Below are 14495 nucleotides of genomic sequence, written 5' to 3'. Positions count from 1 at the left end.
TATATATATATATATATATATATATATATATATATATATCGGCACATTTGCAAACATGTACAGCAGTAGATGCCCCATCCATAGGACATCAACTGCCGCTTATACAGTAGATGCCATACGTATGAGTCATACATGCAAGTCTCCAGACTGCCAATTTGGAGCTCTGGCGTGTTTAGGGGCAACGGGGGGAAACAAAAGCTGACGAGAGGTAATTCTCAAGCTTTGCACTTTTCGTAGATTTGCCTTCGTCAGGATTCATTGTATCGGTGTTTGCCTGTTTGCTTTTGTCTGTGTACTGCCGCTGTTCGTTTCAACGTGTCAGTGGAGCTGTTTGCTGTCTCAGTCATTCTCTCTTGTTCTCAGCAAGAATCATCCCAGTATATCTCTTAGTGGCGACGCCCGATTCCCGCAGTCTCCCCTCGCAGGGGGCACTCTCTGTATCTGCGTGTCCGTCTCTCTCTGCTCCTGCTTTCTTTGGTGTCTTTGGTTGTGTCTCCGTCTGCCCTCCTTATATACTATACGCTTCTCTCACTGTTTCCGCCAGAGTTATTGCTTCTCTCTGGTCTCTGTTCATGTCTATTCGTGTATTGCTCCAGTCTTCCCCAGCATCTTCCTGTTTGTTCGATGGCTTTCAGTTTTCTGCTCACTTCCTGCTGCTTGCCTATCTCTGCTGCTCTCTCCTTCTGTCTCCTCGTTTGGAATGTTTGCGTGGTGTCGCTTCTCCATCAGCTGCTTCGTTAGACATCCAGCTAGCTGTGTGGATGGCCGGCTAGCTATGCATATAGCCTCTGTCCCCTGTAGTTTCTATATATTGTTTTTCTCTGCCTCCACTAAGTTGTTGCCCCATTACCTCTGCCAAGCGAATGATGGAAAAGCGCTCTTAGGTGCATCGACAGACGATGCACAAGGATATCTTATCAAGAGATACACAAGCATCAAAGGAGGGAACAATCAATAAACAAAGAACTGCTTCACACAACTGCAAGAGGCATTCAGCCATCAAAGTAAATAACAATAAATGAACCATCAGCACTTGACTTCACCCCGCGGACGCTGCGGAAAAGTGCTGCAGATATTCCCAAGCCAGAGCCCCCACCAGTAACTACTGCCATCTAACGAGCTGCTCCCTTGGAGAGCGAGCTAGCTGCATATACGCCCGGTAGTTGTACATACTGCCAGCTAGGTGCAAGGACCGCTGACCCTGCTGCGCATTCAAGTGACAGGTTGTATATACAGTCAGCTGGGCTGGTGGGGAGGTTCACGCACTGCTGGGATTCTGAGTATTTTTCGGCCTAGGCTGGCATTTTTGTCAATTGCTTCCAACAACTGCTATCCCTATCCAGCTAGCTAGCCACTTGGCTAGCTTAGCTAGCTGGGGGGGCGCGGTGGTGTTTGGAGGGAGCGGACAAGGCTCTTGACCTCTTCGGGGGGTTGCCAACCATGGCTAGCGAAGATAGCTGGCAGCTCATCGAGAAATGCTTTTGAAGGTTGCTGGTTGAAATGCTTAGAGGCGCAGAGAGACAACGAATTCCTCAAAGACTCCAAAGACGCCGTCCCCCCTCCAGACTGAAACTTGGGATCCACCTCCGGATGCTTCGCCAACAAACGACGCAGTAACGCCTCGTCTGCAGTGCAGCACCAGAAGCAGCATCAGAAACAGCATCAGAAGCAGTAGATGAAGTAGCATAGGCAGAGGCAGTTGCTGTATTAGCAATATTAGTAGGAGCAGTAGAAAGTGGAAATAGCACCAGAAACGATAACATCGAGCAGAATTTACGGCCCACTCAGCAGCATCAGGGAGAGAGTAATGATGATACAGATCAACGCCGGCGTGCAGTATTCGTACACAGACGGCGACGCATCTAGACAGGCAGGTATCCCCGCTTAACAAGACCCACCTTCTTTCTTGAAGTAGACAGATTCTTCTCCACTCCGCTTCTGGTCTAGAAATTTAACACCCGAGAACTGGCGGATGGTTCCTCTTGATGATACTGCTGTTGTTGTAGTTGCCGTTGTTGTTACTACAGCTCGGCACCGCCCAACGCTAAGAGACCTCGCCGCTGTTGTTGTTGTTGCTGGTGAAGGGCGTCTCCCGATGCCCCGAGTCGCGACACTCAACATTTTGTTACGAGGTGGTTTTGCACTTGAGATGCTTACAGAAGCACGGTGGTCTCAATATTTCGCTTTGAAGAGGGGTTGGCTCGCCGTAGGGGCTGTCGCACAGGGTTATTGAGCCGGAAGAAATCAGGCTTTGAAGAACTTTAGGCGTAACAGAAAACGTCGGATAAGGAAGCGCAAAATTCACGAGCTAGTAGGTTAGCTCTGTTGGTGTCTACTCAACACGCGCGAGGCGGTCAGCGAGAAGGCCTACTTCCCGCTTCACTCCTCTAAGTGTTTATGCTCTTTTAACACTTCTTCCAGGCATTAGCATACTCTATTTGAATTTCTCTAAAGACAGACCTTACAGACGCCTCGTCGGGTGCACCGGAATCTCTGGGGCTGAAGACGACACCACGGTGGCTCAACGGCATCTCTCCAGCAATGCTTCCGCTTCGTCCCGAGACGTCTTGTTTATTTTGACTCCCTAGGGCTTAAATGTTTACGGTTTAGGGTTAAGCGTTTAGGGCTCAGGGCCTCGGCTCTCGGGTTCGGGGCTTGTGGCCAATGCGCCGCAGCACACATTTCTGCAGCTGCTGGCAACTGCATTCGCCTAGTTGTAGGAGGTGTACTTACACGTCAGCTTGCGTCAGCATTCTCAAGTGCTGCAACCTCCCACTGTCTCTTTGCAGGAAAAACAGTAGGCCTACAGACCGCGCCGGAACCCTCCTCTTCGCGCATGGCGCATCCAGGCCGCAGTGCCCAGGGTTTAGGGTTTAGGGCTTAGGGTTTAGGATTTCGGGTTCTTCTCCTGGGCCTGCGCTTGAGAACCGAAGATGAGTGGAGCCTTGAGCTTCGACCTCAAGGCTGAGACTGAAGCCCTACGAGCCAAGTACCTTGAAGTAAGACCGCTGATGCGTCCTTGTTCCAGCGTGTGCTCCTTGTCGTTAGTTTATCTGCCTGCGTGCTTGCTTGTGTCTGTCTTTTGATACTGCCTTGTTCTCTGACTGTCCGTTTGTGCCTGCCTCCTCGTGTGTTATCCCGGGCTTACTTGTCGCGTCCCCTAGTGTCTTTTGTGTACCTGCGCCATTCTCTGGCTTGGTTCTGTTCCCCTGCATATGTCTATTGGATGGGTTACATGCAAGCACAACTATGTATTCATGCCCTTTCATGTTTCTAAATGCATGTAATGCAAGAATATACGTCTCACTATATGCGTGTATACCTGCGGATGGCGGCTGACTGATTGTACAAGCTTGGAAGTACACTTGCATATAGGAAATATCGTGTCTGCATGTGCATGAACTTATTCTGGTAGGGTTTGGGAGTTGCGGGTTGCGTGCAGCAACTTGAGAGCGGCTGCCCCTGTCCACGGTTGCAGTTTGAATTTGCCTCTCTGTTGATTTGCTCACCCAGCGAAAAAGATTTAAGGGACTCCGCAGATCTTCTCACGGAACTCCTGGAGATTGGCTTTTGCAGGTCGGTTTGACGGGTTATACTTAGAGATTACGGTTTAGGCTCTAGGGTGTTTCTGGTGACTTTGTGATAGGAGGGCTGGACTTCACAGCCCTGAGGAGTTCGAGTCGGGGTGTAGGGGTTGCGCTCTATGAGCAGGGCTGACAATCCTGAACGAGGTTCCATGGCTTTGTTTAGCGCTTATGGCTTAATGTGTAGGGTGTAGGGTTCTCCTCAGGTCGGACTGTCTCTTCCAGCTTGCGCTGGTGTATTTGAAGCTGGGGCACTACTCCCTCGCGAAGCGTCGGGTGGAGGCTCTTCTTCGAATGGTACGTAAAACCTAGACCCCCGGGCGTCTGTGGGTAACGCCAAACACTAAAATCCGTGCTGGGCTCCTCAAGGGGAAAAGGCAAAAGTGCACAGCCATGGCTGGCGTCAGGGCTGGTGTTAGGGTCTAGGGTTGAGGGTGTAAGGTTTGGGTGCTCAGGAGCCGCGCAATTTGTCCGCGCTGTCTCTGCATAGCCTCATTCTGGACCGTGCAGCCTACGGTAGGATATGCAGGGCTTTTGAAGTTTTGGCGCCAAGGGTAGAAGATATGAGGTTTGGCGCATAGGGTTTGACGTGTAGGGTTTATACATAAACGGTATACAACAAAGTCTTACGTTTTAGGATTTCGGGATCTGGATGGAGGGTTTTGGTTGTGCGTGCAGACGGCGTAAGCGGCTCGCTGATCCTCGGCCTCATTGCAGGTTCGTTGCACAAACCCAAATTCCTTGGCTGCTGGAGGGGGACGCTGCAATTTTCTAGGGTCTAAGGTCCGTGCTTTGTCTGGTGCTTCTGTTTGGACTTGCAGGTGGTGCGCTTTTCTATCTCTTGCAGTGGTTTAAACCCCACTAGTTTGATTCTGGGCTTGAACCCTTGCATAGGTCCCCCTACCCCTTATTTGCGGGTTTCTGGAACCTACGTAGACCAGCTGCCCGGCTTGAAGGTCACTTACGAGGGCTACGTAAGTCCCTTCTCTGAAGGGAATCCCGGCCACGGGACGTCACGCGAATGCGCCTATATAGTTTGCCTCTGGTCGTTAGGGCCAGCAGGAGCCCTGACCCCACTCATCAGGCGCGCTAGCCAGTTGAGGTCCCATGGGTGGAGGTAGTCGTAGTTGGGGCCCGTATCCGTTAAAGGGTGCCAATCGAAAACAATGTTACGGTTTTGGGGGCACGTAACAAGCCCCGAATTTGCGGGTCGGTGCTAGGGATTGATTTCAAGTAATCCTTTAGAGCGTAGGGTGTAGGTCTGTAGGCACAGTGGACGGTGACTAGGGCTGCAGGAGTTCAGAGGTGAAGATGCTTCTCACGCAGCTTTTAGAGTAGGTAATGAACAGCTCTACAGTGTCAAGTGGGGAGGGATATAGGCGCTCCGTCTGATAAAAGCATGCATATACCCTGAAAGTGGCGATGTTGGCATACACCCCATATTGCCGAAAAACAACTTGGATCTCAGCCTCTGGGATAGGCGTCTTTCGTCCAGTGCCGCAGCTGAGACAGCAGCAGCTGCTGCAGCTCGAACTGTTCCTGCTACTGCTGCAGCTGACACTGCCTCTGCTTCTACTGCAGGGGTTCCCATTGCCATTGGTGTTGCAAGGGGTGTTGCTCCAGCAGCTCCTGTACGTGTGTTGGCCTGACGTTAGACTGGGGCCCCTACGGTGTGTTCAAACTTGCGGTTTGGGCTTCCAACCCCTTAGAACATTCCTCCCATCGGCATGCCGCCACCTGGGGCCCCCATGCCATCTGCCTGCTGCGGGGACTTCTCCGGAGCGTCCACTATAGAGGCTTCCGTTGTTGCCATAAGGGAGGCTACTGAAGAGGCGTCGCTCAAGGCAGTTTTGACGACTTTGGTGGGGTCTATGATGCCTGAAAGTAATGCATACACCCCAAAATACAGCCAGTCAACACCACAACCAAAATCACCAACTGTCCCCCATCGCAAAAGGATATACCTGAGGATAAGATACACTATGCACAGTTGGTGACAGCACCATTTGTGGGGGGAAAATAAGCGAATAAAACTCTTAACAGCAACAAAGACAACAGAAGAGAGACTACAAGACCACAAACCGAGAGGCTGCGTGAGGGGCATATGAAATTCGAATATCCATAAAAAGACATCTGAGCTTGCACATGCTGTAGCTAGACTGGTGCAACTTTTCCGTGCCGTGCAGTGTCTTCTACTCCCACGCCGTTCAACCGTTTCCGTTAGAGAAGGTTGTGTCTTCACCTCCCTTCTTATCTCTGGAATTCAGTGACTTGTTCTATGCTATCATGAGCGCTTCTTAGTCTGGTACATGCGTTGCTGCCTCTGCTCCTGATATTTGTGTCTCTGAAAACCAGTTTCCCACGTGTGTTCAGTTTTTTGTCTCCTTGCAGGTGATATAGTTATCTCATTACATGTGTGTTCTCGCGTGTAGTGTATTTCCACCTGCTTCGACCATATTGACGTAGCAGCCTGTCTGTGCATTGAAGCCCATCTTCTGGTCCTTCAGGCGCAGCAAATTTCCAACAACCACCGCCCCCTCGTGTCCTGCATTATCCGCAATGAGTTTGCAAGGCACCTGGCACGCCTTCTCAACAATCTCCACGCCCATTCGCTGCTCTGCGTTGTCCACCTTCAAATCCTTCAGACCCTAAACTCCGACAAGCATGCACCATCTAGGCAACGAAAAAAATCTAGGAGACAAGCGAATACAACACACAAGTCACACAACTCTACAAAAACAACACGAACGAACACAGCAATGCCAAAATTGACAGAGCATGACCACTAGAAAATAATGGCAATAATCAACAGCAAATAATGACATATAGGGCAGAAGCGCCACCCCAAACCAGCCCAGCGACGAAAACAAAAGAGACAAGCAATAACGGTAGCAAACAACACCACCGCTCGCAACAAAAACCGCACCACTCGCACCAACAACCTCAATAGTAACACAAATACCATCAGCAGTAGAAACTGCAACTGCTGCACAAACATCAAAAGAAGCAGTGCCGGCGGCACAAAAGCACCTGCGAAGCATAGAGAAGAGCAACGCCACCTCCTGGGACGATGCCCTCCTCAACGGCAGCTCGTGTAGCGCAAAGGGCATCTTGAATCCTGTCTTTCGCCTCGCCCACTGCCACTTCAGATGCGCCCCCAACCTTAATTACTGCTACCCCCCCAGATAACCTTGAAAGTCGCTCCTGGAGCTTCTCCTTTTCATATTCTGCAGACGCCGAAGGCACACAAGTACCCTTTTTATATTTACACACATTATACCTACTCATGCAAACGCCCACGCACACAAGTGTAGGCACACACGAATGCGAATGCACGCAACACATATTAAAAAAAACTGGACGAATCATGAGTGCAAAACAACTCCAGGATGCGTGGGGCCCCTTAGAAGTATTGCGCACGGCTCCTACTGCAGCGTACGCCACCGCCAAGTAAGGTAAGGGTCGCAACCAACACAATAAACACGCGAAAAGCTGGGACGACTCGCCTACATTTGCAAACAAGCAGAACTACCATATACTGACATGCGCACAGAAGGGGACGGGAACAAAGACACCCAAAAGGCCAATACAAACCCCCACCTGAGCTCGTCTGCTTTATGAGGCTCCTGAGCTGGTCACACCGCTCGGCGATGTCTTGCTTTGACCCATTGCCCTCCATCATCAGCGTCGAGTCCTTCGTCACCACCACACTCTTCGCCTGCTCAGTGCAAACCATCAGAAACTACAACCTAAACCCTTAAAGCTAAATACACAACCTCTCTGGCAGCCCTGTCCTCCTGTCAATGATATACACTTGAAATCCCTGAAGTGCCCGCACAGTTCATCAGGCAATCACTGTCTTGACTCATGTGTATTTACAATGCTTAGAGGATGCGAGGGTGTGCACGTTCCACAGATGTATGCAGACGTACGCAAAGACGAGTATCAAATAAACGCGCACAGCCGCATTCATGCATACAACACGCGTAGGCACGAAATAGTACGTCATCATCCGATAGTCACTGAGATGTGTTTATGCAGTTCAGTTTCTAGTCCTTACGCGGCCAAGCATGCCCACGATATCTGCCTTTTCATCCCCAATGGATGGCGTGTCGTCGCTGAGCACCTGCAGGACGAGACAAGAGCAGCAAAATGCTGCTTTTAGCGGACACGCTGACGGCAAAAGGTTTGCTACCCTCAGCATTACGAACAAGCTTCACTAGCAAAACAAGTCATAAGCCCTTATCTTCGAAGTATGCCTGCCTAACATGCCACCTGGGACAAGTGCAGAAGCTCGGGCTTAATGGTTTACCTTGCCCCCCGTGAGGGTGGCCAGGTCGTAGAGCTGCGCTTTGCGGCCGTCTCCAAAGCCGGGTGCCTTAACTGCACAGACGCGAAGGCCAAGGCGCAGTTTATTCACCACCAACGTAGCAAGGGCCTCACTGCAGGCAGAAGCAAACAAGAACGAAGACCAAGTGAGAGCACGTCTACTGACCACCTCCCTAGACCCTGGTGAACATTAGGGTAACCTCCCACTGACAACCTTGAAAAAAATGGCTGGTAGACTTCCCTCCACACAGCCCCAAGAGAAAAGCACTCGCGGGCGCTAACGTAAGCAAGCAAACGGGTCACGTCCCGGTCTACAGACACAAGACGGATGGATGAAACATATCCCAGCCACCGACCACCAACATCTCATCCAGCGAGAGAACCAAAATTTGGAGAAAACACAAACTTCTGCAGGAGATTGCAACACATCCGTGGAAGAAGGGCCCCAACGTCTCGAAAACATGGGCACATGCAAGCAGAAAGGCCCCCAAAGGCAAGGGCTACAAGCTGCCCCCACAAAATAACGCGGCGAAGGGAGAACCACCGAGGAGAGGGTGGAAGCCTGGGGATAGGCAAGCCCATCGCACCGAGGCTTGGTATGTTTTGTGCCTTCCGTTGGGGTGTACGTACCTCTCAACATCCTCCGCAACAATGAGGAGGGCGGCCTGGTTCTGCAAGACGAACTCGAGAGCCGGGAGGAGTTGTTGTATTTGAGACAGGCGCTTGTCCACCAAAAGGACGTATGGAGAGTCCAGTTCAACTTTCTGTTCCTTTGCGTTCGTTATGAAATAAGGGCTGAGATACCCTCGGTCAAACCGCAAACCCTCCACCACCTCCAGCGCGTGCTGCAGAGCCTTCCCCTCCGAGACGGTTATCGTTCCCTCGCGGCCTACCTTTTTCATAGCCTCCCCAATCAAAGCGCCAACCTGAGCATCACCATTGGCGCTAATCGTTGCTACTGAGACGATCTCCTCCGTTGTAGAAATCTCCTTGCGAGAGGCAGACAGCGCCGACAGCACGTGCTCAACAGCTAGATGAATGCCTGCAGAATACAGCGAACACAGGCAGAGCAAAACGCCCACCAGTCCACTCAAATTACGAAGATTCCCACATTTGTGGGAGTGGATTGAGCACAAGACGATAAGCGCGAGACCAAGTTTAGGAAAAGCACCTCGGAGAACGTCCATCGGGTTCATGCCAGCGTCGATTGCCTTGCACCCCTCTTTGAAGATAGCCCGGCCCAAGATTGTAGCGGTAGTTGTGCCATCACCAGCAATGTCATTTGTAGTGGCTGCCACTTGTTTTAGCAGCTGGGCCCCAAGGTTTTCGGTCTTGTTTGCCAATTCGATCGCCTTCGCAACCGTCACACCGTCCTTAGTTATCTTGGGAGAGCCAAACGGCTGCGCTATCACCACATTACGCCCTTTTGGCCCCAACGTTACACCTACTGCGTCCGCCAAACGATTGCAACCTGAAGTGCAGACAAGCAAATCTGACGGGACCACATATGTCCTCGGCTCACATCCACATAGGGCGCCGCTTCGGGTATACACGGAGCACAGAAACGGAAGCAAATGCAAATACATAGTCCAATGTTGCAATATTGTAATCCTGGAAGGACCCTGCAAAACAGTGTGAGATACACATCTTAATTAAGTTGATCTCGACGTCAAAATGTCCCAAAATTCCTGTTCTTCGCATTCTCACCCGCCAACATCTGCATCCGAGCGTCTGAACCAAAGCGTATATCTTTTGAAGCATTTCTAACTTGCTGCAACTGGGCAAAAGACGCAGCTACGGCCTTTCTACCGCCGCGAGCGGCTGCTGCTGCGGAGAAGGCCAGCATCTTCTGAGGTTTATCGTGTATGAGATAGGAATTCTGGCTTCAATATGGGGGTTTCAGCAGAAATCACAGTTTGTCCCAAGAATCCAAACCTCCTTTACAGATGCTCAAACACCTTGCAATACACATTCGGGGCTGCCCCCAACGGCCCCACAAATCCTTCGGTGCGTCCGTCACCAGTGATCACCTGGGCAGTCGTGGGGTCGTACACCAACAACCGGTGTATTCCAGTACACAACTACTTCCAATAAGCAGAATCACGCAAACATAATCTGGAAGAAGTCAAATAGATGGCAGAAGACGGTAGAAGGTGCCTAAATGGCCGTTCATCTCCTGCTTTACTCGATGGCGTCGCTGTACCGACGAGTTGTCTTGCTACAGCAGGCCCCCGTGTGCCTTCGTGTCTTGTCTTTCGCCCCTTTTATAAGGCATGTTGTCTATAACAAACACTTTTATACTTGGGGCACTCGAATAACGAATGCGACACTCATTTGTGCGCAGTTTCTCGCCAGCAGTTCATGTAGTGCACAGGCTCTGCAATGTGTCTCAGTTGTGGCCTCTAGAAACTTTAGGTCAGGAAAGCGAATAAATACTACTAAATATTTTAGGGATTATTACATTATTAGTTAGTTATGGAATTAATAAAACTAAATGTTCCAGGGATTGGGGTAACGTTAGATAGGGTCAGTGTGTTAGCTATCCGCGTCTGCCGTTTAATGCAGAGCTTAGACACTCCTATGGACCTAAGATATGACTTCCAGATCTAATACATGGTAAGGAGATAAATACTATTTATTATATCTGTGATCATGAAAATATTGAAAGCAGCTTTATACGTCAGGTACCTGACTGTGTTGGCGCTGGTTTACTATTTCCCCGCTATTTTACAGGTCAGGCAGGCACTGATCCCCAGTGAAGGCCGGGGGTCAGTTCTGATTATTCTACTTAGTCGGTTATATTATTCGGGGAACTTCCCTTGACTATAGCAGAGACTTGAAGGTCTTGACAATTAAGTATTGACATCAGCCAACGTGAGTAGCTAGAGAATGTAGATTGGATGCCGGATGGCATGAGATGACATAAGTAGGCGCAGCTTCGGACTGCTGCGCACTGCTGCGCACTATATAATGCGGGAAGGCGCTGCGATAGTGCCCAGTCTCTCGAACACATGATGGTGTGTTAGAAGTTTGTAGAAGTTTGTATGCGTATTCAGGTATGTGCCCGTAGGCGCTGAGTAGATAATTAACAACTGGCTACAATGGTAATTCCAGCGGGGAAGAAGGCTTGGCTGTGGTTTCAGACTGCACTGCCTTCTATCACCAATTGCAGCACAGGGAAGCCAGCTCCTCTCCGAAGCAGCCACAGGCCCTTGGGCAGCTGTTCCCAAGTTGCTTATGTGCTGGAGAAACAGTTGCTTTGGGGGGAAACCTACATTAGACCATTCGCCCCGTAGCATGTCCCGTGGTTCCCTAGCTACGATTGATGGCACTAGCTATGTCCGTACACAGAAACAGAAATGGCAGAAACGTGAACGTATGTATTGGACCTCCACCGACACCCAACATCAGTGAATGAGAGGAAAAATAAAGCTCGTGCAGGCTGACGCACATGGATTGCAACAGCCAGAGGGATAGGCACGAACGACATGTGTGCCACGGTGAAAAAATAACTAGTGCTGGAGATTAGTTGATACCACCGTATGAGTTCCTCTTTGTGTGTGGCAGCTTACGCCACCCTGCAGACAGAGGGAAATCAAGCTACACTGAAAAATTTCGCTAGATACAGAGTCACAAATATTGCACAAGTGTGCGGTGGGTGTTTCCAGTGTGGTCGGCCTTTTGAGTAGTTCGCGTTTGCTAGGCTGTGGTGAATGTTAGGCAACATGAGGAAATCCCACCAGAAGGCGCTGACGAGCTCTGGGTCCCTTTATAGCCTCTGTAGAGTAATATCTTGTTTCGCTCATATGGTGTACCTGAATTGGAGCACGGCAGGTGCATCAGCTGACTCTATTCGCCAGTTGAAAGCCTGCACTGCCTTTGCCTGCTAGCAAATTCATTGTCTAGCCCACTGAGGTATCCGTCCGGATCAATTTCGAGTTGAGCAGCTACGCAGGCGTCTCACCTCGGGAGTTTTCCACTATCTTCTGTTTTTCTGGGAAAACGAGAATTTATTCGATGCGCGAAGGGAGCATCCCAGGTGGCGAAGTCGACGAAGCTCCCCGCCTGAATGTCTTGTGGACCAAACAGTGACCCGCAAGGGCATGCTAGTCCAACTTGAGCGAAACGGCTGCACGAAGCCAAGCCGAAATATGTAATCGACGGAGGCCACACCCCAGCGCCGATGTTACAACTCAATGGATGAGCTTTTGTCCCACCGTCCGTTGTTGACTTTCGCATCGACCGCAGCCACTCGAGCACCTAGAGAGGAACGCTAATGCATTGTAGGCATGTAAACGGGAATAATCACAGCTGAACGCAGTCTCCGTATAAATACGATGGCAGGGAAGGCGTCAACAAGGTCAGTCAGTTGTTGCGTTTGTGACATTCTGGAATATTTGTTTGTGGTTCTGTACTGCTCACTGCACATATATTTCGTCATCTTACCCATGGACATTCTTCTGCAAGTGTGTCTGACTTTGATGATGGGTTTGAACAGTGTACACCAGTATACATGGCGATCCTTTACTCCAACCCTTCCTGAAGTGCTAAAGATTTCACCTTTTTTACTGGAATTGTCTCAGTATCAGCCGACTCGTCAGTGATTTCTGGAATCGTCAACTGCCTCAGAGAAGACCGCACCCACAGCTGTGACACTGGATTGGTAGCTAGGAAGTTGGGTTGGTGGAAACCAAGGAGAGGGAATGCTCCACACTACATCAGGTAACGAACAATATATTGATGTGCAAGGATGTGCATTAACGCACTTATTTCGGCGCGCACTACACGTGCTGCAACGTAAGCCGGTGGTCCCCTGCAGAAAGCACGGGCATGTGGGCAGGAAGCATGTGGATAGGCAGAAATCGCAGAATCTAGTAGTTGGAGAAGCCAAAGGCAGTGTTTATGGCTTTTTCTTCATGTCATAGTCTAATTCTAGTGTAGTGCTAACAGATAACGGTCCGGATACCGACGAGCATCCCGCGACGGCAACGCTTGGATGTTTGTTGACCAATTTCCCAACTCTTGAGTGACAGCTGCGTAGAAGTCTAAATACAAAATATTTCTTTGCGGGATAATTTTTTACATTCGAAATACGACTTGAAGAGCAACGAAAGGCGTTGCTGCGTTGCTCGGGGCCTGGAGTGACCGTCGATGCAGCTCCTGGAGCGACAACACTCCCGAACAATTCCACAAAATGCTCCCCCGGTGGCGTGTAGAGAATATCATGCAAGACACGTTTTACTTTTGTACTCTATCGACTTCCCTCCTCTCTTACCTGCTTTCCTTCATTTTCTTCCCGACCTCCGTTCCGGGACCTGCAGGCTGGTGGAGTTTAGATTGGTGTTGCTGAAGATGTTACGTGCGTATACTCTCTCGTTGAGTCTTTTCAGTTGTGTAGTCTGTAGTATGGGACATAATGGCAGCGAATATTCGGGTACTGAACGCATGGGCGTTGTAGCCACTGAACTGTACACCACGATCGCCGCAGGGAAGAGGGAAAGGGGAGGTTTGAACTTTGTGTTTTCCCCATTCAGCATTCTTTCCGTCTTTAAAATGGCGCAAATGGGAGCACGGGGAGAAACACGAGATGAGATGGATCAGCATTTCCCCCTTTCTTCGCCCCTTGACCTCCCAGCCTTGCGCGGTCCCGCTGCCCCTTGGGAAACCGAGCCCCCCATTCAGCTAGAGACAGCAAACCGGATGTATGTAGAATCCTCATTAGCAACCGACGAGCATTTTCTTCACTTTGCCCGTCAGGTGTTTACACGCCTTAAGTGCGAAGCGATGGTCGCGGACTTCGAGGATTCCGAAGCCGCGGCTGCTGCTATAAATGCTTATGTAGAGGAGAAGACGAAGGGGCACATAAAGCGCCTTGTGCCTGCTTCTCTCCTGTCATCTTCAACTCGAATGGTGCTGGTGAATGCGTTGTATTTTAAGGGTCCGTGGGCTTTCCCCTTTTCGCCCGACATGACGTCGGTCGGGTCTTTCTGTGTGGAGGATGGGCAGACGGGATGTGTCCAAGAGCAGCAGGTGAAGTTCATGCAACAGCAACTGGAGAGGGGCTTCGGATACTTCGAAGGGGAGGCAATGAAAGTCTTGTCCCTGCCTTACGCAGACCCACGCTTCTGCTTATATGTGTTTCTACCCAAAGACATTTCTCACTTTGAACAGCAGTTGCTGCAAAAGCCAGACGCTGCCGAGGAGCTCGTAAGGCAAGTGGACAACACTGTTTCCTCCGGATCGGTGTTGCACTTGTCCATACCTCTGATCAAGTTTGTGGCAGAAGAAAACCAAGTAGACCTTGCTGCGGTGTACAGACACCTAGGCGTGCGTCTCATGTTCGAGGCGGGCAAGGCAGACTTTTCAGGGATTGCCCGTGACAAAGACCTTTATGTTTCTTCCTTTCTCCACCAAGCAGATTTCACGTGGAATGAAGAAGGCACTGAGGCTGCTGCAGCCTCTGCTATGGTAATTGCTGAAGCTACTGCATTCATTCCGAAGCGGCAAATATCTTTGGAGGTCAACAGGCCTTTTCTCTTTCAAGTCCGAGTGAAAGACACTACAAGTGCACACTCGCTGGTG

At 50.3% G+C, this 14495-nt stretch overlaps 4 protein-coding genes across 4 annotated transcripts; 2 read left to right on the top strand and 2 right to left on the bottom strand.

Moving 5' to 3' along the window:
• Positions 1 to 1368: 1368 nt before the first annotated feature.
• On the bottom strand, positions 1369 to 2121 carry EMWEY_00046710 (hypothetical protein, conserved; the record flags this gene model as incomplete). The annotated part of the gene is made up of 2 exons (XM_013483147.1): positions 1369 to 1625; positions 1899 to 2121. 2 exons carry the CDS (start codon positions 2119 to 2121, stop codon positions 1369 to 1371), a joined length of 480 nt encoding a protein of 159 aa, XP_013338601.1.
• An 812-nt stretch (positions 2122 to 2933) lies between these two features.
• Positions 2934 to 4449, top strand: EMWEY_00046700 (hypothetical protein, conserved; the record flags this gene model as incomplete). The annotated part of the gene is made up of 6 exons (XM_013483146.1): positions 2934 to 2999; positions 3416 to 3576; positions 3791 to 3881; positions 4040 to 4100; positions 4263 to 4301; positions 4406 to 4449. The coding sequence occupies 6 exons, from the start codon at positions 2934 to 2936 to the stop codon at positions 4447 to 4449; spliced, it is 462 nt and encodes a 153-aa protein (XP_013338600.1).
• An 840-nt stretch (positions 4450 to 5289) lies between these two features.
• EMWEY_00046690 (heat shock protein 60, putative) lies at positions 5290 to 9759 on the bottom strand (the record flags this gene model as incomplete). The annotated part of the gene is made up of 9 exons (XM_013483145.1): positions 5290 to 5462; positions 6028 to 6214; positions 6615 to 6811; positions 7185 to 7302; positions 7645 to 7710; positions 7897 to 8026; positions 8544 to 8955; positions 9085 to 9384; positions 9621 to 9759. The coding sequence occupies 9 exons, from the start codon at positions 9757 to 9759 to the stop codon at positions 5290 to 5292; spliced, it is 1722 nt and encodes a 573-aa protein (XP_013338599.1).
• Positions 9760 to 13265: 3506 nt separating this feature from the next.
• On the top strand, positions 13266 to 14381 carry EMWEY_00046680 (Serpin B10, related; the record flags this gene model as incomplete). The annotated part of the gene is made up of 1 exon (XM_013483144.1): positions 13266 to 14381. A coding segment is annotated over one exon (1116 nt), but the record flags the coding sequence as incomplete, so codon positions are not given.
• Positions 14382 to 14495: the final 114 nt, after the last annotated feature.

This window comes from Eimeria maxima, genomic scaffold, assembly GCF_000499605.1.
Source record: "Eimeria maxima Weybridge genomic scaffold, Emw_scaff974, whole genome shotgun sequence".
In the NCBI taxonomy this organism is placed as follows: domain Eukaryota; phylum Apicomplexa; class Conoidasida; order Eucoccidiorida; family Eimeriidae; genus Eimeria; species Eimeria maxima.
This window is presented reverse-complemented; position numbering and strand designations above follow the sequence as displayed.